At 27.7% G+C, this 26,303-nt stretch overlaps 2 protein-coding genes across 3 annotated transcripts; one reads left to right on the top strand and one right to left on the bottom strand.

Annotated features, from left to right (window-relative positions):
- Window positions 1–17,949, bottom strand: LOC119681246 (zinc-type alcohol dehydrogenase-like protein C1773.06c). 2 transcript variants are annotated; one of them, XM_038094377.1, is made up of 5 exons: window positions 17,778–17,949; window positions 1,863–2,678; window positions 1,649–1,796; window positions 466–618; window positions 1–388 (listed from the first exon to the last, which is right to left on the bottom strand). In XM_038094377.1, exons 1-5 carry the CDS (start codon window positions 17,789–17,791, stop codon window positions 272–274), a joined length of 1,248 nt encoding a protein of 415 aa, XP_037950305.1. In that variant the 5' UTR covers window positions 17,792–17,949; the 3' UTR covers window positions 1–271. The 2 variants fall into 2 exon arrangements, with proteins under 2 accessions (XP_037950305.1, XP_037950304.1); XM_038094376.1 differs by lacking the exon at window positions 17,778–17,949 and adding an exon at window positions 5,919–6,015.
- A 5,918-nt stretch (window positions 17,950–23,867) lies between these two features.
- Window positions 23,868–25,597, top strand: LOC119685310 (probable trafficking protein particle complex subunit 13 homolog). Its single transcript, XM_038099554.1, has 6 exons — window positions 23,868–23,972; window positions 24,034–24,421; window positions 24,479–24,623; window positions 24,677–24,844; window positions 24,908–25,036; window positions 25,099–25,597. Exons 1-6 carry the CDS (start codon window positions 23,930–23,932, stop codon window positions 25,543–25,545), a joined length of 1,320 nt encoding a protein of 439 aa, XP_037955482.1. The 5' UTR covers window positions 23,868–23,929; the 3' UTR covers window positions 25,546–25,597.
- The last annotated feature ends 706 nt before the right edge of the window (window positions 25,598–26,303 follow it).

Raw genomic sequence — 26,303 nt, 5'->3', positions numbered from 1 at the left:
TTAAATACCTATTCAATTGTATCAAACTAAACTTAAAGTTCAATTAAGTGTAGGTGCGATCTAACATAGAAGCGAAAAAACAATTTAGTGTTTTAAACTAGTTTAGTACTAACAATCAATGAGATAACATCGCACCTGCTCGAATTATTTACCTTAATTTTGAGTATATCAAAATGCTCAATACTAATATGCAAAATCATTTAAGTGATAGATATTTTGGTTATGAATACAATAATTAAACTTAAGTTTTACTTAAATATTTTTTAAATGCTTATTCAATATCGTGGAAACGTAATATGGCACGTCCAGGAATTTCTGAATTGCACAACTTTTGTATAACTTCTGCAGCTTGTTCACATGGGAAAACCGAATGTGGAGGAGGTTCAATCTAAATTTAAAAAAAGAATATATATATATATTAATATACACATTTCAAGATGCAAATTTTAAGTTTTTACTACTTACACTTTTATTAGCAACTAATGTAACTAAATCATGTAATTGATTTACTGAACCGTTCGATATTGGTATAATCTCTTGTTGATATTCATTAGATAAGCGTGAGAATTTCGGCATTAATTTTTCGGCAACTTCATCACTAATAAGTACAACACCACCCTGAAAAATCAATATATAAATTGTTTAATATTTATTTAGTTTCAGTATTATTTTTATTATGATTAGGAAAATATGTGAAGATGAAGGTCGTATTGAGAAGCTACTATTGGATGTATGGATGAGAAACCCTACAACCATAAAAGGAAAGCAATTTAAATAGATTGGAAGGGTGTGAATGTTTAGAAATTGCAAAGTAGATAAGCTAGCGAGACTGGGTGCTTCAGAAAATCATTTGGAACATTTAAATAATATGGGTATACTGTTAGCATCCTGCATAACATTGCAGAGTTCTTTCTCTACTAAACTTTTTAATAAAGGATAAGGTGATTTTCAATTATCTAAATTTTCCCTTATATGGTAACATAATGGGCCAATACCCCTTAGGGTTAGGGTCCCTTTAGATCGGCGGTAGGGGGAAAATTAAACTCAGTTCATATTTTGGTTAAGTTAAAAAAAATTGAAAAGTTTTAATAGTCACTAGATAATATAAGATGATGTCTAATGACTTTGATGTTGAAATTTAAGCAGGAATTCTGCTTTGATAAAAGATTCCATAAAAATGTAAAGATAGTTAAAAAAAAACAATTTAGATTTTCAAGGCTGATGCATTCTATTTTTTCTAAATTTATATGCATTTCTAATCTTTTTTAAATAAAGATTAGAAACTTTAAATGTAAATATAAATTTTTGAATTAATAAAAATGATTATTAAATATTATGATCTATTGAAAGGTGTCTTCCGAAGTATATATAGATACTGACGGCAGCCAGACTCTCGGAACACAAGACTAAGATTAAAAGAGTAGGCACGTTATAATAATCTTAAGATTTTTTCTAGTCTTAAATCTCTTTTAATAATTGCACCAAAATATATTGAAGTTTTTTAAAATTCTTGTCATGTACTGACGAAATGTAAAATATGTAAATTTGTAATACCGCATACTTGTACAAAAAAATATCCCAACATATCTTCTTATGATATGTATAAAAATAATGAAACACAAAAAAAATCAAATTAATAATTATATACCTTGGAGAGACAGTGCATTGAGCGGTGCAGACTTCTAGAAGTTGTGCCAAAATCAATAACTACGTCAACAGGACCACCACAAACATCTTTTGTACGTTCTATTAGTTGAGGTTCGTAGAGGCATTCGTTCCATTGAACTACACTAACACTGTAAATATTAAATAGATTTAAAATAAAATTATGAACTATTTTATATATATTTCAAAAAACATACTCTTTAATTTCTGTTGCTAAACGGAATCCTTCATCTCTTAGACTAGCAACTGTTACATCAATAAAATTATTTGCTCCAGTTGAAGCAAAATGATAGGAAGCGATACGTACAGCCCATAGAGCAAGACCACCAGTCCCGACAATTAGAATTTTACATTTTTTATTATTTTGTTCAGCTGAACGCTTCTTAAGCATTTCTGTGACAATGGCATGCGCTTTGAATACAGCATTCATTGCTAAAAGAGCACCTGTTGGTAGCATGGCAGCTACACTTATTGGTAAACTATCTGGTATTGGAACAATATTTTTGAGATCTGGTACTACCATTAATTCGGCATAACCCGCTGGGGCTTCATCAAATGGATAGACTATTACACGTTGTCCAATTTGTAGACCACAATTATTGGCTTCTGTTATTTCTGAACCTAATGATTCAATAACGCCAGCTACTTCGAAACCAGGAAATAGAGAACCCTCACGTATACCTTGATGTGCTGGTGATGTTTGTGTTGTTATCGAAGGGCAATAATCGCTAAGGTCAGATGAAACGGATGACATACTTGTTAGAGATGCTGCACGATCTCGACGCCTATAACAAGCACCAGCACATACAATTTTAATCCGAGCACCCATAGGTGGTGTATCTTCAATGGGTACATAGAAGTTGAAGACACAGTTCTTTGCAACTGGTCCAGGTGATTCAATTGACACTTGACGGCAGAGTTTGTTCATGCTGCAGGATTTGCTTGTAGGAGGTAAGATAAAAGGGGATGAAGATATATCTTCTTGGTTAAGTGTGAACAAACTGTTCGTAGTTCTGCAAATAGAAAAGAGATATAAATACATATTAGTTTTGTATAAAAATCAACATAAATACTTATCGTATAAGCAAATATTTGTTTTGACATTTTGTTCTAATTTTTACTAATGATTTCAAAACATTTACATTAACACACATATGCTTACATATATACATACATACAGACATATATTTGAGTTTGTTTAATCAATGAAGCTCTGGTATTTCTACAAAAATACATAAAAGCGAAAAATAACAATGGATTTTGTGTACTTAAGTTTTCAGTTAAATACTTGCATATTGTGTGTATTTTTTAGAATAAAATTTAATTAAATTTTGTTTTTAAAATTCCAAACAAAATCATTAATTGCCAACAATTTTATTATAAAAAAAAATTGTTTTGAAAATTCTTTATGCGCGCTTACGAAAACTTCATGAATATCAAGGAAGCAAGGTCAAATAAATAAATAAGATAAATATATATCTACATATATTTGTATTGAAAACAATTATGTATAAATATATATAAACAATTTTAATTTGCTCATAAAAAACTATTGAATAAAAAAATAATATGAAATAATCGCTTTAATCAATTGAATAAGCGTTTATGTTTGTTATTCGAAAACAAACTTGTTGAATCTATTTTTACTTCCAGTACCGATAATAAATTAATAATATCTTAGATTTTTTTATTGTATTAGAATTTTAAACAATTTACAATAATTCTCGTATGAGTGAAGTAATTCTAACAAAGAATGCAAACCCCAGTCAGTGTTTAAGTTTATATATTTAAAAAATCGTATTTTAATATTCATTAAATAATAAAGTGTTGTATAAATATTATATCCTTCTCATATATATATGTACTTTATTATAAGCAGATTATTATTATTATTATTATTATTTTGAGCCTTTCCGAGTTAATGCATCTAGTCAGTTTTACTCTTTGATAGCTGGGGGGTTTCTGCAGAGTCCCACCCATCTCACTGACTAATTTGTGTATACCTCATAAGCTTCGTGATTATTTAATGACTGATCTAAGATCTGCGTACCGCCCCGTGTGGTTAATGATTACTCTGAGATAAGATAGTGCTAAGTGGGGCAGCCAGCCTATCGGTTTTTGCATATAGCTTCTGGGCTCTGTCCTTTATGTATTGTTTGACCTGATATATTCTAAGTATAATAATACTTTTTATATTATAACATTATAATGGTTGAAATATTTCTTATATCTACAAATCGAAATCGATAAAAAAGATCTTGTATTGTGATGCATTATCTCTTATCTTTCTACACATAATAAAGGATATATTAATGTATTCTTCCTGCAAAAAGTATGTTAATGACATAATAAGTTTATTTAGGTAGTTATAACGCAGTATATCAGACATCGAAGAAGTTGTAGCGAAGGCTGTGTGTTTTGCTACTGATCTTCAAAGAGTTAAAATTTGTTAACTTGACTTTAATCGGTTTAAAAACCGAATTGACCGGCAAAAACTATTTAACGAGTCAAAATATGACCAGATATCCCCAATAACATTTTTGTTATATATACAAAGAATTTCTTGCAGAAACCGAACATGCTTCTATAGACGTACATATGCAGGTCTCTGCGTTTTTAACTTTATAGAACAAACATATTAATTAAATGCTTTAATGACTAAAAGAAATTTTTTAAAAATAATTTTTTCACGGGCTAATTGGTCAGTTATTAAATAATGATCTTTTTTTTTAGTTTTAATTTTTATTTAGTTTTATAAGATTTTTATTGTCCAATTATATACTAAATTTGACCGTAACTTAGTTCCACTTGCAGTAACCTATTTTAAGAATGCATGAATTTTAGTTTAAGCCCATGCGGAGGCATAAACATGTATATATATATATAGAGACCTGCATATCTATATATATATATATGTACAAAGAGTTTCTTGTAGAAATCGAACATGCTTCCACTTGCAGTAACCTATTTTAAGAATGCATGACTTTTAGTTTAATTCCATGCGGGGAGACCTATATATATATATATATATATACATATATATATAAATCGAACATGGTAGAGACGTATATAACATATGCAGGTCTTTACGTTTTTACCTGTATAGAACAAATTTATAAAATAAAAACTATATAATAAATTTGACCGCAACTTAGTTCCACTTGCAGTAACCTATTTTAAAAATGCATGAATTTTAGTTTAAAATTTTAAAAATGTAAACAAATTTACCTCAAACAGCTCTGGACAAACCTTATAGTCTATCGAAAATTTAATTCAACTGAATTAAAACAAAATATTCTTTATCACTCATAGGTTAGCCACAAGAATCCCCAAAAGAACCCAATAGTCAGCCATAATCTTTTATTCGAAATCGATTTTTTTTTATCATAGCACATAAAAGCCTAATTATGTAATTTATGTTTAAAACCCTTTTAGCCGTTTTTGGCAAGCACCCAATGATGGATGCATCTAGTTATATCCATACATGCATTTTTTTAATGTTTAATACTTGTATGTTTTCATTGGCTTGGATATACATCTGTGTCCAAGTATTAGAGTAACTTCGACGTAACTCATGCTTAAGTGAGATTAGGACAGCTTTTAGTCATATCAAGATATATTTCTTTTTCATTCTGTTCAGCTTATTCACACATGTACTTGAGCATTAATTAATATCTTAATTAACTTCATGGAATTTATTTTTTTAATACTTTCAAAGAAAGTACTTCGTAAATGTATTTTCTAATATATATATATATATGTGAAAGTTACATTTGAACAAGTTTTATAACTATACTTAATGTTATAAGCAGGTTTTTTGGAAATTAATCAGTTTTTATTAGGTTTGACGGAAAAGGTACACAAACTAATTATTTCTGTTTTTCTTTTTATGCTACCGTAATGACTATTAGTAGAAGCGATTTATTATGGCCGCAGTATTCCTTTCAACTGGGAGCCTATGTCCCTGTAGTTTATCAATCTACCCTAAGGACCATAATTATTCACCAGGACATCAAGTCAATACGAGCGTTTGTCGTTTCGAAAATGGCATGTTTGTTTGATATTAATTTTATATTAAGAAAGGAAGGGATTATTTACGGCGACTCCTGGATCATGAATAAATTAACTTAATTACTTCTTTGTTTGTGGCAGACTTAAAAGTGCTTTATTTGTTACTACTTTTTAATCAAGGTTATACACAAAGCAATTAAATATACATTTATTTTGGAATAAATTACTAAAGCAGCTATTACCTCGTATCTATTATATCCACCGGCATTTTAATTTAATTAATTAAATTTGCATGAATAAAACAATATGTAAATCTTTTAATTTATTTGTTTAGTTAAATTAATTCTTTTTAATTGCATTTATAATTATTTATTTGTATTTAAGTTTTTATTTTTTGTTTTTGTTTTAAGTGTATTTTTTCAAATTTAAAAATCACAAAATTTTTAAAAGAACTTCAATGTGAAGATATTTGTATATATGTTATTGCATAAAGTAATAATTTTTTTTTTAATTAGAAAACACTTCACTGTAACTACTTTCAAACTATTGATTTGTACACTTTAAAGTCTTCAAAGTCTCACAAAAAACGTCCACTCACTGCTGCTGTTGTTTAACAACTGAAAATGTTGAGGCAATACAGGAACAGCAAAGTTAAAAGCTTAAATAAGAACACGAAAAGAACGCTTACGAGCGCTACAGTATTGAGAAAGCTTGTCAAGTTCTTTAGAAAACAAAAACATGTGTAGGTTTATTTTTATACATATGATTACATAGATATTCATATGTTGTTGATGCGGTGACTACAAAATTTCACGTAATAGACGCATGTTAGTCGGGAGGCAGTTTGAGTGCTATATATATTATATATTTTATAGTGTTGATTGTTTATTTATTTTTGTTGAGATGACGTTGTTAAAAAACCAATGCATATATGTTAATATACTTAAATTTTTTTTTAAATTCAAATTATATGATTTTGGATTGTTTTATATTTTTATCTATATAGTTCTTAACTAACGAGAAAGTAAACCAGCAGATATAGCCTTATTCAGCTAAATAATTTTTTCCTTAAAACTTATAAGAGTTTGTAAATTGAGTTTTAAATTTCATTATTATTGTCTTAAAATAACAACAAATTAGTTAGTGAGTTTACGGCGATCCAGAATATAGAATATTAATTTTTATATTTTTGTCTACAATTATTACCAAATTAGTTAACGAGTTTATGAAAGTCCAGAAGCGAGCGAATTGAAGTCCCAGCAAGTAAATGATGATATAATAAATTTTATACTAAAGAAAAATTATTAATTTTAACAATTAAAAAAAATATCATGAAACAAATTACTTTTTTAATAGAGAGGTCCCAACAGATGAATACGAAAAAAAATTTTATTTTTGATCACTTGAATTCACTTGATCACTTGAATCACTTGAAACTCATTTATTGTAATTCACTGCTGTTTGTTTAATACAATACTAGTATTATATTTCACTATATAATTGTGGTATAGAGTACCTCTTTAAAGAGAAGCACTTACAGATATATAACATATTAAAATATGAAATTAATGATTGTTCTGTAAAAAAAATATAAAAAAGAGTGCAATCATAAACATATAAACAATTTTTTGTGATTGAAATTATAAAATTTGACTAACTTCTAATTTATAAGGGTATTATGAACTGTAATTATTATTGCTCTTAATTAAGAATAAATAATTAAAAAACTTTTTTTATAAAATGTTATTGTATCGATGAAGACGAGGCTTATTTAGAACTTGTAAAACTCATCCATTCGCTCAGTACTATTAAGCAGAAGCAACATGCAAAAGATGGTTTCAACGGTTCAGAAATAATGATTTTGATGTGAGAAATGAAGAACGTGGAAGACCGCCAAAAAAGTTTGAAGACGCCGAATTGCAAACGATATTGGATGGAGATGACACTTTGGGTCAAAAGCAAGTGGCAGAAATGTTAAATGTTGCACAACAAACAATTTCTGACCGTTTAAAAGCTATGGGAAAGATCTAAAAATGTGGAAAATGGGTGCCACATGGATTGAATGAAAGTCAGATGGAAAACCGAAAAAACACTTGTGAAATTTTGCTTCAAAGAGACGTATATATACGTATAGCAAAATTGTAGAGTATTTTTGAAGTCGTTCAAACTTATTTGTTATTGTTTTGTAAAAACTCACAAACGAAATTTTGTTTGAGACGCAATTGTTATGTTGAAATTTTGTTTTGTTTTCTTTCTCTGTTTGTTTACTTACGCATAAATAAAACGATTGTTCTTGAATATAAATTTTATGTATTCACTTATACAGAACGTGCTCAAAAGCACAAAGTATACAAAACTTACATATATAAATATGTATATCTGCGCACTTAATAGATACATAACGTTAGTGAAGTAAGTAAAGAAAAACCAAAAAAGGACAACTGTAATAGGTGTAGTGGTTTCTAACTTCAATCTGCATTGCAGACACATTGTGTGATGTACACATTATGTTTCATATATGCGAATTTACATTATGCTCATATATTTTTTATCAATATTAATATATTTATTTCAAAACTTGTTTTTTATATATAAATAAGCATTAATTAAATCAATTTATAATAATAGATAGTTTATATTTAAACAATTTGGCAGAATCTCAAATATTAAAAATATATTTTTCGATTGGCAATTCTCTAGGGTAACTTCTTTATCCGTGATTTATTTTTAGTACAGTTTTCATATTCGATTGATTAATCTCAAATAAATTGTATTACACCCGGGGTTAATATATAACACTTTTGACATTTTGTCAGGATAATAAAAAAATCACCATGAATTTAACAGCAGTTTTATGTTGTTCGACAATTTAAATATATTCGGCATGTAGGGATTATTCTAAATATGTTCGATTGGGACAAAAGAAGACTATATATTATAGATCACTGTACTATATACACATTAGCGGTATAATTTTTTGGCTTATATCTAACTGAATTCTTGCTTGTAATTAGTAAGAAATGCAAAATGCTTAAGTTCACTTCTAACCAAATCGTTATATTACTTTCTAACAGAATTGAAAGTATTTTAGATGCCAGTTAATAAAAAGGATTATGGTTATACTTGATAAGTTAATTACATATACAATGATTTTTGAGGACATCATATAAAATAAAAGAAATACTAACAAAAGAGATTTTGTTTTTCACAGAAAATAAAAACATACAGTTATTAGTTATTTTCCCATTTTTATGGTAAATGAGAAAGCCGCACATTGTTTTAAAAAAATTATCTGTTATATTATATGCCACATTCATTTTTTAATTCAACTGAGTTTTAGGTGTAATGCCCTTACTTCATACTTCAACCTAATCTTTCCTCCATGCCATAAGAAAGAAATGATTTTTAATAAAATATATAACTAAGAAATAAATAAAAAAAATCTCAATAAATAATAAAGAAAGAACCATGAGGAAACGTAGCCACTTTGGAAACAATTTTCATTTCACCATTAACAATAAATTTGTTTAAAGTTTGCATCACTTAAAAGTTCTGGATACCATGACCCAATACTTTTAAAAAATACCTATTAAATTTTTTATTAATCATGATAAGTAAACAAAAACATAAATTATTAATAAATTGTTTTTATTTAATGAGTGCCAAGTAGTTTTTTTTTTTTTGACAAACATAAATTTCTTCTTTCATTTTCGACACGCGTAAGAAGACACGTTTACCAAAAATTGTTTTGCTAATAAATAAAATTAATATAAATATGTATAACTATGTATGTATATTAATATGAATATGTATATTCAAAACAAAGCTGGTTTTTATGAAGAAAGCTTTTTTTGTTTTCTTTTTTATACATAAAATTTTTTTTATGTTTTGATTTGTATTTTTGATTAAATTACTTAATTTTATTCGAATCCTTATTATTTTTAGCTAGTTATCAAAATTAATTACTTAATAGCAGTTACAGCGAAAGTAAGTTGTATAAGTTACCGACTGTAGTGCAGAACATGTGTAAAAAGCATAACGCATCCCAAAGCAACGTGATTATCACGCACGCAAAAGATGATTTCGGGTTTTTGAGTACAGCAAAACAATGAGCAGCACAGCACAATACAGCACAACACTGCACAAACACTGGGAGCTACCACCGCTGCCGCTGCAAATGTGTAATTGCTTTTATTTTGCTTATGTTTACCACTCATTGCAAACCAAAAAACGAAAAGCGTCATAACACTTTTTGTATTGTTTACCTTGCGTTCGATCGTTTTGTTCTTGTTTTCGTGGTGCTTTTCGTTTTTGTTTTGTTGTGTTTTATTTTGTTTTGCAAATAAATTTGATTTGAAATTATTATTTTGGTTTATATGTTTTGTCCTGGATTTAATTTTATTTATTTATTTTTTTTCATTTTTTGTTTTCATTTTTATTAAATCGTATTTTCATAAACAAGAGGAAAATATTAGCGAAATAATTGCAGGCCGTTGACACAATTTCCTTTGTCTTAAGTTATTCCTGAGATCTTTGTTTAATTTTCTGTTTTGTTTTTTTTTTTGCATTTATTTAGTGGGTGTCTTTTTTATTGTGATTTTTATATTCGTTTAATTTTTTTGTTTTTAACAAATTATTTAAAAATTTAAAAAATTAATTTCTGAAATCAGGTTAAAGTCTAATATTTATATGTATATAATAAATATATGTATATGAAAATATAAGATAGGAGGATTGTATGTATATAAATGTTGCTGCCAAGTAGCTATATAAATTAAAATTAGTGCAGTTAACATCATTTTTAAAATTAGCTTAGAAAAAAAAACTTTTGAAATTATATATTCTTCATAAATCAGTTTTCACATTCAATGAATACAAAGCTATATAAATATATGTATGTATGTACTTATATTGTTTACTTTTAAAAATAAATTATTTTTGTAAATTAGATATAATGTCTCATTGAACCCTGAATTGTTAATAAATTCGCAAGGTTTTTTTTAGAGTTACCACATTAAAATTGTTTATAGATTGTGCTACCTAAGCTATGGAAGTTTTATTGTCTCTGTATCAGAGTGCTTATTGTCTCTGATATTCTGTCTTTAAATATCAGGGAGTTACACAGACATACATATATGTATCTTTGAAATAAAAAGTATTTGTATTTTTAAAATGTATTTATTTTTGTTAATAAGACGTAATCCTCATTGCATTGTCAAAAAATATCAGCGTTTTACATTGAAGACCTCTCAACAAACTGGCTAAATTGTGAGCTATTCTCTCAAAATAATAAAGAGTTACAGAAAAATTTTTATAAAATATGTATATTTATTTTTAAAATATATATATTTTTGTTAATAAAACATAATGTCTCACTGAATTGTCAATAAAATGGCATGATTTCTTATTAGAGATTGCCCATCAAACTGTCTTAACACTTCTTCCTTAAAATATTAGAGATATATTTGATATAAATATATTTGATAAGATATCTAGATCAAAATAAGACATAATATCTAACTAAATTGTCAATTAAATGGCATGGTTTTTTATTAGAAGCTCAGCATAAAAACGGTGCCATACTGTCTTATTTATACTACTACTGTTGTAATAGATCTCTATTTATGTAATAGAACTATATGTATATAAATCAATATATATGTATATAATATACAAATGTTTAAAACTCTTATTAACAAAGAATTTTTAATGTCCAACTTAGTTTTGGTAAAGTCACTTATTAAATAGATACTTATCATACTTGTATGTACATAGGTATGCATGTTATAAACCACTCTATGGTTGACATATAACCAAATTGCAGCTCTATACATATAACATCGTTGATTTGTTCAATTTATCATTATTATGCACACCTCAATTAATTAGTCTTCGTAAAATTTAGATGGTACGACTTCTGAATATTGTATGGCTTAGATATAATGTCTGTGTAATCAGAAATTAATTGGGAATTTGACTAGAAATATTTGATCTTTAGGTCAAATAATATGTGATTTGTTGGATGTTGGATTATACAGAAATAATGGTCCGCAGATAATCTAACAACAATCGTATCAATTAGTCGATAAGTTGACCGGGTCCTTATGGTAATAAAAGTTAAACAAAATAAATTTTTTAATAAATAAATAGTTTGTAACCAAAAGAAGTGGCTTTTAGTGAGATATTCCAGGTAACCTCGAGGCAAAAGAACAGCTTTATTCTCATGATAAAGCGTTTCCTTTTTAGTAGAACAAAGCTAAGGGTGTTGGTAGATTAGCGAACGATTATCATTTCAACAAGAAGGCTTTGTCTGAGGAGGCACAATGTTCTTTATACTTGGAATCAGATGAAAACTTTAGGCACATTTAGTCATTGTTCTACTTTTATTTACGCCAAAAGTAGACAATTTTAGACAATATTATTCAAACGACTGAGTGTCTTCTGTTTAGTTATATTCTTTGTAACACAAAGGATCTAACTTAATTCCGTTGGGTGTTAATTTATATTTCTACTCCAGTTTACATCAGTATCAACAAAAACCTGCATTTAACTAATATAATATTAAATATTAACTTATTTTTCATACTTCAATAAATTGTTTTGTTTTTATAATCAAGTTGCAGGATAGAAACGGTCTGGCACATGAGGGGGATTGTTATTAGTCCGTGCAAACCGGGCATAACACTATTCTGACGACATAGTGACGATGTGTTAGGCATTTTCAAACCACCTATCCGCACAAAAAAAGAAAAAAAATTATAAATAACTTTGAATTTTATTACTAAGCTCATCAAACCGATGTAGGTATCTTCATATTTTTCAGATTATGCCTCGAAGGTGAAGAAGCTACCATGCATTTTCTTTGTGAATGCCCAGCTTTATTAACGCTTAGAAGAAATTTGTTTTATATGGAAGTTCTGTCATCAAAAAACAGATTAAGAACTCTTCTCTAGATTTAGTTCTAGATTTTATTCACAAAGTTTTAAGGGGCTTTGTGTAATCAATAGTGAAACTGATACAATAGAACTTTTCTGGCGCTGTATCGGCTGTTGGGGGATTTCAGGCTTAAACTTTTAATAATAGCAATCTTCAAATTTAGGATGAATGCTTTTATAAAAAATAAATTTCAAAACTACAAGAGTTGATTATATTATAGGTAGCGGGGAAGATGCAAGAAGTATCTTACTAAAAGATATTCTAATGAAATCATAATTTAAATATTTAAAATTATCGCTTATGACAGTATTGAAATACCATTCAGTAATTTTTAAGTAATTATAAATAATAAATAAATAAAATACTGAAATATCTGTAGTTAATTGATTGCAGCTTTTCTATTGTCTTCAAAAGTGAATAGTAAAGTCATGTTGAAAAATAATTGATGGATAGTAATTTTTTAATGTTTTTAATTTTTATTTATGTTTTTTTTTAATTATTTTTGATTTTCTTCCTCATTACGTTTTATCTCTAAATAGGGATTCAAGTAGTTTTTCTAAATTGTCAAACGACCCATATGATTGTATAGATACATCTATATATAGTATGTGTATTTAGATTCTAGAAAAAATTAAGATAAACATGTTTACCTTGGATCATTTTTAGAGACTGTAAATGACAATAATCTTTTTAATTGACAATTACTTGATTTGCTATATTGATTTTTATTTGAAGATAATCAATAATGACTTTTACAATTAGATAGTACACGTTAAGGCATGAAAGAAAAATATCTGAAATTTATTGTGCTGCTGTAGCATGGAATAATTGGAAATTATAAATAATTAAATCAAATGAACAAACACATTTTTTAGCTTTCATTAGTAAGTGACTTGTTCAATTATTTAAATAAAAACATTTTAATATACATGTATTTATGGAAACAATAATAATATTTAATTCAGATGTTATTCAAATAAGTTCTATTAATGGAAACTACTTGGTAACAGACTAAGTTACACAATAAAGGCACAGATGTTCATAATGCAGAACCTGAGCAATACATGAAAGCGGTACGAAGCAAAGTCTGAATTGCTTCACAGATGTGGACTTAAACAATACTTATTAAAAATTAATATATTTAAATTTATACATTTAATAGTATAACACAGAGTGAAAGAATCTATTACTATGAGTATTAAAACAATTGTTATTGTTTTTTAATAATGTAATTATTTTTAAGATATATTGTACATTAGATAATATGTTTAATTACTGAGATACTATGTTTAAGCAAGTGTAATGTATTCAAACTTTAGTATATTTAATGAAGTATATTCTAAAATTATACTACAATCATTTCTGATTTAAAATTTTTAATTTACTTAATTATATCAGTTTTACATATCAAGATTGACAGACAGACAAAAAGAAAATATTTACCAGATTGTGAAAAAAAATATGAACTTCGCTCTTCTGATTGCTAACGCCCATACTTTTAAAACTTTCATATCTCTACCATTAATAATAATAACAATGTTAACCTATAGATGAGATAAATCATTACTATTGCCGTAATATATGGTATTAAGGTCCAAAAATAATAAAATGTAAGAATATGGCTTTTATAGAACCTTCAAATGTGTAAACTCGGCCCACTGTTGGTACAAGGGCTTAAAATGGAAAAATTGGTGCTCATACCTAAGCACCGAGTTTCAATTTAGCTGGAAATTTTTACAAAGTTATTTAGGTAGAAATACATGTTATTGAAATCTCTGCTATAGAATGCTTTAGAAGTCTCAAGAAAATTGAGCATTACTATATATTGTGATAAACAGCCAGCTATTGAACTTTTTTAGCCTTGGACCACGTTATACAAATTAGTTCCGCGCTGCAAAAATCCCTTAACTGAGTTGGATTATATAAACAAAATAATACTTGTTTGCATACCCAGATGTAACAGCTGAAAAGCACACTAAGAAAAATGTTTTAATTCCTGTTATATATTCTCTTTTTAGACTGCATTATGACCTAAAATCAACTACTAACTGAGAAAATAATTGCAATAATAAGTTTATATATTAAATTGGAAAACTGGTATACTTTTAAAAGTGACAGATAGATAGAAACTTGTACGACATTTTCCCGAACTGCAAATAAGGTATCACGTATAGAGTCATTATGATATCTACTATTAAGTTTATCCTTTATAGTCCCTTCACTTAAGTGCTATAATCTTAATATATTTTAACAAAGATAATCTAATCGTATAATCCCAAATGAATGCTCATCTTGTAATAAATAAATCAATAAAAACATTAAAAGACTAACAATTCCAACAGATCTTAGGAACTGATTTAAAAATAAGATAAAAATTTTTAATTACTAATAAGTTGTTAAGAACAATGATATATTATAAATAAAATAAAAGATTAAGAAAAATGTTTCCTTAACGAATACGTAATGCAATTCTAATTATGGGAAATGGAAAGTTTTGCTTTTGTTATAACAAAATATTAAAATGTGTAGAAGTTTGGTTTACAAAAATAGTTTCCACACAACAAACTTAATGATAATTTATTAAAACGTTTTTATTAAAAACTTTTTAATGTCTATCTTCATTTCATTTAGATACTTTCTAGTTTTCTTTGTCTATTTCCGACAAGCCATGAATAACCAATTTTCATCGACATACTCTCTCTTCCCCATCAACCTTTCAAACTCATTAATAAAATAAAAAATTGTTATAAATAATTTTTTTAAAATTATCAACCTTTATTAAACATTAATAAAATAAAAAATTGTTATAAATAATTTTTTTAAATAATAAATTTTTTTTACATATAATACATACTTTGGCAGACATTAAAAATTAGTATAGAGAAAAAAAAAGTTTTTAATTTTTTAAAATAAATTTTCAATCCATATTGAAATATGAAATATGTGCAGATTTATGAAAATAAATTCTGTGGGGTACAGCAATTTCTATATTTTACAAAAACAACGCTCCAAAAATATTTAGATCATTATACCAAAATTGTGTATCCATTCAATTGAATTATTTGGTTAAGTTAGCCATTTAAATTTTTATTTTACAAAGATATCAGTCCAAAACGTTAAGATACATACTTAACGCACCTTGGTTTATGAAAAACTTTATCACATACAAATATAACATTTTGACCACTTTTAAGTCGTCAAAAACCGTTATATATTTTTTAGAAAACATCCTACCCAAGACTATCAAAGATTTGGTAAAAGCGTTAATCAACTTATACTAACAAAGAGTTAATCACCAAGAACTACATGATAGTACTTCCACAATAGAAGTTCGCAAATTTAATGAGTCTGAAGGATATCCAAAACATAGATATTTACAATATAATCTCCTTTATCAAATTAAGAGCATGGCGGACATTCCATGCTTTAAAATAAAATAAGTAAACCTTATACCACGGACCTCACTTAAATCAATGGGTTAAATTTCATTAGAGTGAATGTTAGGTGGTTTATTAAGAAAGCAGTTCAGCTTTATCAGATTACAAAAAAGAAGAGTGGGGTTTTTACTTGAAGTTATTGAATTTTAATTAATATTTAGATGGCCAGCTCTTTTTAGACGGGAAGTAGTGGATAGAGATTCTTTGCTTATGGAGTAACGTTCTGTCAGCTTTTTATTGTATTTTTTTCTTATATTGGTCAATTTTAGCTTAGCTTTAACTAAAGGAATTTGTAGATCTCACTGGATAGTTTCATTTTTAATATACTATGGGGTACTAACGATTATTCTGAGTATTTTTGTTTGAGCTCTTTGGATAATTTCAATATTTGAGGCATTAGCATTACTAAATAGCTGGGTACCATAAGTCTATATTGGTTTTATGATGCTGTTGTACCAGAGTACTTTATATTCTATGCACAGGGAAGAACTGTTATTAATGAGTCAATCTAACTTAAAGGCTTGGAGCTTCATTTGTATTTTTTTTTTGGAACATATATCTTTTTTTTTTTTGAACATATAATATCTTTTGCTGGTATTGGGAGCACTAGTATTACCAAATAGCTGGATACCTTATGGTATTTTAATATGGACTTGTGTCCAAATTGGTTTTATGATGCTGCTATACAAGAATACTTTATACTCTAAGCACAGGCAGGATCTATTATTAATGAGCCAATCCAACTTAGAGGTTTGGAACTTCATTTGCACTTTGGGTGTTTTTTTTTTTGAATATATATGTTTTGCTGGTATTATTGTTTTTAGAATCTTAACAAATCCTTCATCTAGCTCCTGACATCAAAAAAATATCAAAAACATAACCAAATAAACTTTTGATAGCCGTTTGTATAAAGCTTGGAAATTAAAGGGTTAAGTCTGTCTTCATGCTAATGAAGCTTCATTTTTTTTTATATGTGTTTATATGTGTTTCTTATAAATATACACAAACTTGAATAATTGGAGTAATTATTTTATTTTTAGTAATAGCAACTGCTTTTATAGGGTATGTTTTACCATGAGGACAAATATCTTTTTGAGGAACCACTGTAATTACTAATCTCTTATCTGCTTAGTTTTACTGTTATATATGTTCTAATATTTATTTAAACATTTTAATAAAATAAAACATTTTGAATAAAATAACTTTCAAAGTAGTCTATTTTAACACACATATACCTCTATACCTTTATTAATTAGTTGAAACAATTAGTTGTCGGGTCTAATGATAGTTCCGATCGAAATGAATACTTTTATGAATTATTATAAACCTCTCTGTTTTTCTTGAAGAATCAATCTTTCGACGATGTAAAACAGGTGCAGTTTAAATGTATCTGAACAAATCTGGTTCATCAGTGACTTTTGAAAGTCAAAGCGAAATTTTAGCTCAACAAATTTAATTAATCAGCAACTAAAATTAGCTAAAATTGGAACACGCGTTCAATTTGTGTTTATCATTTTTGTTTGTTCATAAAAAATCGCAAGTAATATCACTTCCAAATAATAAACAAATTCGAATATATGTATTTTCGGACCTTGGTAACTAATCAAGGTATATTTGTTTATATCTTTTGTTTATTGCTGCGAATAACAATAATTTTACTACTTATTGATTAAAACTGTTGAGATAAGAGTAAATTATTTGATTTGATTTGATTTCAATTTCACTTACTGGTCTTCAGCCATCGTTCAATAATATTGCAATAATAATAAAAACCACAATAAATAAATAAAAATATTTCCGTCTCTATTGAATATAAACAGATAGAATGTTTATTCCAAAATAATATTCACTAAGTAAAATTTTGTATTCTTCGCACAAGAAACAATCCACAAATGAACAACAGAATTTTGTTTAATTTTCTGGTTGGTCTTTCGGGAATGCTTGGTTCTCAATACATTATATACTGCAGATATACGTACATACCCGTATGTAAAAAAAATATACATATTATTCTGTTTAACTTCGGTTATTCTGTATGTTATGAAATTTATTTTTATTTGCAAATATGAACAATTAAAAAAGATATATTTTTTATTGTTTCTCATAAAGTCATTTATTTAAACAAAATATCCTGTATGTGCTTTGTTCAGATGTGTCAATTGCTGTTCTTGAACCGCAATTAAAATCGGAATATTTTGAGGCAATGTTTGGGTCGCGTGTACACAAATTTCGGATGAAAGTGCGTAGAGAAATTAAATTGATTTGAATAACTTCTATACACACACACATTAGAAAAATAAATCAACATTTACATATACATATGTGATGATACTGCACACGCCTTCCAAATTTCTACATATGTACTATATTTATTAGATTTTAAGACTGAGATAAAAAATACAGAAATTAATTTAACTTAAGGAGAATTTTCTTTCTTTCTTGAAAAAATCGTAAAATCCTCTATATTATTAATTAAGTTAATTAAGTCAGACATTGAAAACGGAATTCAAGTTCAAATATGAAAAAAAATCAAATCCAATCAAAATAATAAATTTATTAAAGGTAAAATAGTGAACTAATGAATGAATTTTATTTTAATACCTTGATGATATCAAATACACAGACGTGTGTTTAATAGTACATTTCCATCGCTTATTTAGTAAGCTTAACTTACTAAGTAAATGTCATTAACCATACAAAAAGCTTTCTTGCTTTTTCACTTACTTTAAAATATAGTAAACAAAATTCTACCAAAATTTCTGATGTTTGTAATACAATAAAATAAAATATTATTAGTATTAGGAAAAAACAAAAGAATTGTTATTGAAGTTGGTCTGCTCTAGGTCTCTGATTGATAAATGGTTTTCAGCCAAGAGAAGTCGCTACTGGCACAGCATTCCAGGTAACCGTCAGCGTAAAGTGCTGGTTCATCTTTACAGTTATGGTAAGGTATCCTTCTTCAGAAGAACACAGTTGAGGTTGCTGGTGAGATATTTAACGGGTCACCATGGAGTGCGTTATCACCTTAACAAAATGGGTCTGTCCGAAGAGATAGATTGTCGACTCTAAGACTATTCAGTCTTAATCTAGGCCAGTTGGAGGTCACTGGTTCGAGAACTACTCTCCTCTTCTGACATTAGGAGGTCCTCAACGGCCGACATTCTGGTTTTCAGCCGGTAGGTGGAATGTCTCCTGTTCGGGTAGAGTCTGTTGTAGCACAAAAGATCAACCATGGTCGCAATGCTCTGCTTACTGTGAAACTTACTGTGATCATCAGTAAACTCATAAAACAAGCGTACAAATAATATAATAAATAATAAAATAAATAAAATAAAATATAAATAAATAAATAGTAGTAACATTAGCAGTAACAGCAACTGAAATATAACCATTCATAACATTATTCATAAAAGTAATTAAGTCACAGGTTTGATTTTGATTTTCCGGGCACACCAATTCCTCAGTCAGTAAATTTTTCTATATGGCTTTATATATAATTAATAGGTAGGCTAAATTTTTAAAAAAATTCAAAAAGAAATCTTTTTGTTAAACTTCTCTATATGTCATAGTTTAAAGTTAAAGCTTTTTACACTTCATCGATTGTTGATGATTTTCATGTAAAAATGTTCAATTTTAAAATACGATATCTTGAAAATAAAGCTATACTGACATATAGCATGGTGAAAAAAGTTGTTTAAAATAGCGGTATATACTCAAATTCATTAGCCAGAACGTATAACATGAGCAAATAACGCCTTGTTAATGAACAAGTTTACTTTCAACGAAGCACTTATTCAGCATCCAGTCATGGACTAAGATGGACACCTTAATCGAAGACGGCGTATTTTGCGAAGGTAAACATTAATATCATGCTTACATATAAGGAAGTACTTATTCAACATTCAGCTAAAGTTCAAGATGGACAACTAGAGTGATGAGAGAGTATATCGCGAATGTAAACATTACTATCATGATTAAATACAAGGAAGCACTCATTCAGCATCCAGTCACAGGCCAAGATGGACATCTTAAGTGATGAGAGAGTATATCGCGAAGATGAAGATTAATATCATGCTTACATACATATCATGCTAACATACTCATTCAGCATCCAGTCAAAGATCAAGATGGACAACTAGAACGATGAGAGAGTATTTCGGGGAGATGAGCATTGTCAACGGGTCACTTAGAAATAACGCTTCTAAAATTCATCCATCTAATCCTAAATTCATGTTAGGATAAAAAACCAATTGAAAACTCTACAAAGAAATGAAGAAATAGGATTCGAATTATGATACAACAAAACATATAATGGATATGCTGACTGTAAATGATACTTGTAAATTTCCTAAAAGTGCTTGACATATTTAATAGAACAGCTCTTATGGACAAGCTTTAGCAACAAAGAATTACCAACAAAAATAATTGATATAGTCAAATTGATGTACGATAAATTGGAAGTAAAAGTCTTATGACATATGCACCAGTAGCTGCTGTTCAAGTAGTTCTAAACATTATGAGAAAAGTATGCAAGCAAAGTATTGGCATAATGTGAATTTTTATAAAATAATTTGAGAATTTGGGCTTTGAAGACTATATCTACCTACAGTCACGCAGAAGCATCGATAAGTATAATCCGAAGTAAATCACCTGCAATACACAAAATATAGTTAACAAACTGTATGAATGGGTCATATACTTAATAATTTCTCAGTTAATCAATTGATAATGAATTTTGGAATGATTAAAAATAACAGGTTTCCAATTTTAATTGTGAATCATCTTCGTATTATACATTTCTGTTTTTGATTTCTGTTTTTAATTAAATTTAATTCGTTGTTGTGACAACATACAAGTATAAGGAAGAAATTAAAAATGTCATAAGTTGTGATGCAATATACTATAAACATTAAATCAGTTATTGAAATGTAATTAATTGTTACATTGTAACTAAAAGAACACAACTTAAATAAAAATGTTATTAGAAAATCATTAGTAATTAGAAAATAATCAAGAAATTGAATCATTTTAACAAAATCTACTCTATTATGCCTCCCTATTATATCCGGAAATACATCGACGATATTCTATTATCAAAGAGAAGAGAATTCGTTAGAGAAATTAATTCTGTAATTACAGCAATTTATTGTTGATTTATTTCAAAAATTACTAAATCAAATAAAACTAAATCCATCTAGAAAGATAATAGGTGTTACGTGTTCACCTGGATACTGAATTATCCTACAGAATTCCTATTTTTAAACAAATATAAAGTTTTGGACCCCAAGCTACCAAACTTATTTTGATGCCTCAGTTGACATCATATGACAACAAGTTTCTGATTTACTAATATCTTCTGATTTCTGACCTATCAACATTGGCTGGTGTTCTAATAATAGTTCTTATAAACAAAAACAAAAACCCAAACGTCCATTATCAAAAATAATTTATTCCAATTAACTAAATCCAATAAATTTAAATTTAAATAAATTTAAAGAAGACAAATAAGAAAAACTTCCTGTAGCTTTTTTTGAAATAAATGGTTAGTTTACATTATTACACATAAATTGATATGGATATTGTACTACACTATAGTCCACGTATGGCTAGCAATGTACAACTTATAGCACTCAGCAAGGCCTCAAACACTACTATTCGTCAGCTAGAAATTGTACAAAGCCAGGCTATGAGAAGACTTTTCAAGGTACCATGGTACATTAGAACGAATGACATCCTCAGGGACCTTAAAATTGTTCCGATCAAAAATTATATAAGGATAGAGCCCTGAAATTATTTACGAAAACTGACAGGCTTACCAACACCGTATTATCGAATCTCAGAATGGTTACAGGCTCCTCAGGGAGGTATGCAGAGCTGATATTAATTATTGCTTAGTCTGATGAAGTGATAAACAATAATCCAGTCAAGGCGTAGAAAGGGGTTATGAAGAAACCTCGCAGTTAATAGAGAGTAAAAATGCACAAGTCCACTGACTCAACTAGCCTTAACATAATAATAATAATAACATTAATTCTTTTATAGAAGAGAAATATATTAAATATTTAGCAGCACTATTTTCCTATCTGTTTAAAAATTACATACAATATAACAAATTAAACAAATAGCTATTTAATTAATTGATAACGAAATATGGTGAAATGTACACTATTTCATCACAGCATGTAATTTAGTAACATATTATTTAATTAAAGTTCTATATACATTATTGGAATATTTTCAATTATATAATGTAATTATAAACACGATGGGATATCATGCCTAAATGGAACTCTTAGATCACCATGATAACCTTACCTAATGTAATTATTAATTTAAAGATACAAATTGAATAAATAAATTTTATTGCATACTTTTCGGATGAAAAGTTTTTACAAATAATCATTCATGGCACACAGGTGGACCGACGTAGTAATGAGAGATATTCTGTTACTTATAAATATAATTATTTAAAATTAATCAATATTTTATATGAGTTTTTATAAAAATAAACTAAATAGTGCTTTTACAGTACTGTGAAAGAACGCCACTACGTTTCTTGAACTTTATTTATAAAAAAAAATAAACGATACCTGCACAATTATTTTTTTATTTCAAATTATTATGAGAATGCACACTATTGTAGTTTACACTACATAACTTAAAAAAGCTTTTATTAATAAAAATATACAACATAATAAATCATTGCATTTATGATTTGTTTCGTAAGCTATTACGTTATGACTGTCAATAGAAACTAACTACCATATTTAGTTCATGCCACTTCCTTCAATTTAACACATTTATTTTCAGAATATAATTTGCGAAATGTAATGACATCATGTTAGATATTTAAATTACACACAATTATTTTCAAATTAAATCGAAGTTACATTTTTACATGAAATTACTTTAAGCTCTAACGCACTTTGACATATTCGCGAAAGATACGTCATAGTAACAAATAGCTTCGAACATTAATTGGAAAGTTGCACAGATTTAGAAAAGCAGTTTGCTTAAAAATTATGGTTTAAATTTATATTAGTTTTTTAATGAAACAAATTAATTGCGTAATATGAGTTGTTTTATATTACATCTTTATACTTACCACTAAAATAATTGAAATATTTGCAGTTAGTCTTTAAGATTTTTTTTTAATAAGACTTCTTTTTATTTTTTCTGTTAGTGTTATTTATTTTTAAATAAATTTATTTTTGCAATTTTAAAAAAAATATTATTTATATACATTAAATTTTTAACGCGTCGTTTTCCACAAATCTCATTTAGACTTTGCTATATAAAATTCTACAACAGCCAAAACATTTGACTTTGAAATATCCTTTGCAAATTGAGTACGAAAGTGTATATCTTGTAATGTTTTCATAATAATTTGCCGCTCCTTACCAACAACAACAAAAAATTAATTACTGCGCAGATGCTGGCTCCAAAATCAGTAAATTACACTGAAATTATTTCAAATGAATGTTTAATTATTGTAATATATGCTATTTATCAATTTTTTTTTAAATTAATACGATATTATTGAACTTAAAAAATAATAAAAGCAAATATATTTTTTGCAGGTAATAGTATATCCAGATAATATACTTGATTTACTGTTATCCGGCGGTTTAATGCTTTTTCCATATAAATTTCAAATTGCTCATGGGCAACACTGTCAGTTGTTTCATTTGACAGTTCATCAGCTGTCGTAATAGCAACAACAATAATTGTTGATATGATAAACAAAGTTTATACGCCTGCAAAAAAGCATAATTTTATATATTCAAATTTTAAAAGTTTATAAGTGAATATAAATAAATTTCCTTGATTTTAAAATAAAAAATATTACTTAAAAGTTTGAACGTAGTTTCTATATCAAGATGCAGAACGTTGATCAAGGAGAACATATGTTGGCGTTAAAAGGTGCTTTTAAATATTTAGAATATAATTGCAATATCTTTAATTAAAGTAATTTTATTGTTAGTAATGCGTTTAACTCGTCCGACACTGGTTAGTCCTCAAGTTATTACATGTGAGGTGAAAGATATGCCACAATCAAGTTTTCGACAGGTGCTCGATAATGAAGGGACAACTGTTTCAGGTGCAGAAACTGTAGCTGCAGGTCAATTTATGTTATTGCCACAATCGTTTGGTAATATATATTTGGGTGAAACTTTTGCCAGTTACATATGTGTACACAATTGTACAACGCATCCGGTAGAAGGTGTTAGTGTTAAAGCAGATTTACAATCCAACACGACACGTATTAATCTGTTAATGCATGAAAAGAAAACACAATCTGTATTGCTGGGACCAGAGGAAACAATAGATGATGTTATTCGCTATGAAGTTAAAGAAATCGGCACTCATATGTAAATAAACTTTTAAAATATTTAAATATTTGATTAAAAATGATTTTTTAATTTTAGTTTAGTTTGTGAAGTCAATTACAATACTCTTGCTGGATTTCCACAAAATTTTCGCAAATTTTTTAAATTTCAAGTACTTAAACCACTTGATGTAAAAACCAAGTTTATTAATGCTGAAATGGATGAATGCTATTTAGAGGCGCAGGTAATTCGTTAAATTGTTAATCAATTAAAAAAAAATAAAACATACATTTTTAGATACAAAACATAACAACTGGACCCTTTTGTTTGGAGAAAGTGGAATTAGATAGTTCAGAACACTACACTGTTACTTCTTTAAATACTCTGCCAAATGGAGAGTCAGTGTTTTCCACAAAAAATATGTTGCAACCAAACAATAGCTGTCAATTTCTTTATTGCATTAAGGTATTTCTTTAAATTCTTTAGTTTCCATGCCATGAAATCTTTTAAAATGTTCTACTTAATTAGCCAAAACCAAGTATTGCGAAAGATATCAAGGAACTTAGACAAGCGAGTGCTGTGGGTAAACTTGATATAGTTTGGCGTTCGAATCTTGGCGAAAAAGGTCGCTTACAAACAAGTCAATTGCAGCGTTTAGTGAGTTTTTATTATTAACTCAATTATTGCTTTACAAAAATATTATAAAACTGTTATTTCAGCCTTTTGAATATAAAGATGTGCGTTTAGAAATCATCGATGCAGAGAATATTGTTAAAATAAGTGAACCTTTCACTTTTCAATGCCGCGTAACAAATACCACTGAACGTCCGATGGACCTCGTAGTTAAATTGGAGACAAAACTAAGTAATAAGTGTGATTATACTGGAAGTGCACAGTTTTCAATAGGAAATTTAGATCCAGGGCAGAGCAATGAATTCCCTTTAACTATATGTCCCAATAGGCTGGGTCTTATTAAAATATCTCCACTTATATTAATAAATAAGTTATTGCAGGAAAAGTACACAATCGATAAGGTTGTAGATGTGTTTGTTGTTGATGCGGATTACCATGAAGATAGCACATTCCAAATAAATAAATTTGTACGTTACGACAATGCGCTACAAGTACTTTCAGAAGAACAATCATTAAGTTTACAAGTTGTCTGAAAAGTGATTTGTTTAAAGATATTTAAAAAATTTTGAATCGTTTTTGATTATAGTGCAATTATTTAAATAAAACTGTTTTTGAAAAAGTTTACAAATGTTTTATAATCAACTCGTGTAAATTTTGAAAGCACTGATCGCAAAAAGCTGCACGATTGGAACTGTTCGATATTGAAAAAATATTCTATATTGTCAAAATGGAATGTAAAGAATTCAATTGAAATTAAACTAATTCACTGGAAATTTCCTATAAAATGAAAAAAATTTCAGATTAAATTGTGAAGCTCTTATGCAGCGCAGTTTTTGTTATTTATGTGTAAACTATACATAGTGAATATATGAAAATATAAAAAAAATCAATGATTGTATGTGTTGAGGACATTTGTATTATGCATTCATAAAAAGAACCCAATCAAAAATATCTGAAAGATTTTCAAAGAAGAAGTATAATATTTCAAACAAATGGAAGGTCAAGAGAAGACAGAAGCAGTTTTTATAATAAGAAACTAAATTCAAATAAAATAAAATTAATTCGGCTAATGTTTAAAAGAAAATTAGATATAAAAAATTCGTGGACTATTAATACAAATGTTTCAAGTCTCCAGATATACCAGAAATAATTTTCTATCTAAAGATACCTGAAGAAAGCTATCGGCAAAAATGCTTTAAATACTGGAGCTGAAAATACCTTGAGAAGATAGGAAATCACTAAACCATAACTATATTAAAATATTAAGGAAATGTCATAAAAAAGTTAGATA

This window comes from Teleopsis dalmanni, chromosome 2 (assembly GCF_002237135.1).
Source record: "Teleopsis dalmanni isolate 2A chromosome 2, ASM223713v2, whole genome shotgun sequence".
In the NCBI taxonomy this organism is placed as follows: domain Eukaryota; kingdom Metazoa; phylum Arthropoda; class Insecta; order Diptera; family Diopsidae; genus Teleopsis; species Teleopsis dalmanni.
The sequence above is the reverse complement of the archived record's forward strand: the minus strand, read 5'-3'. Positions and strand labels throughout refer to the sequence as shown.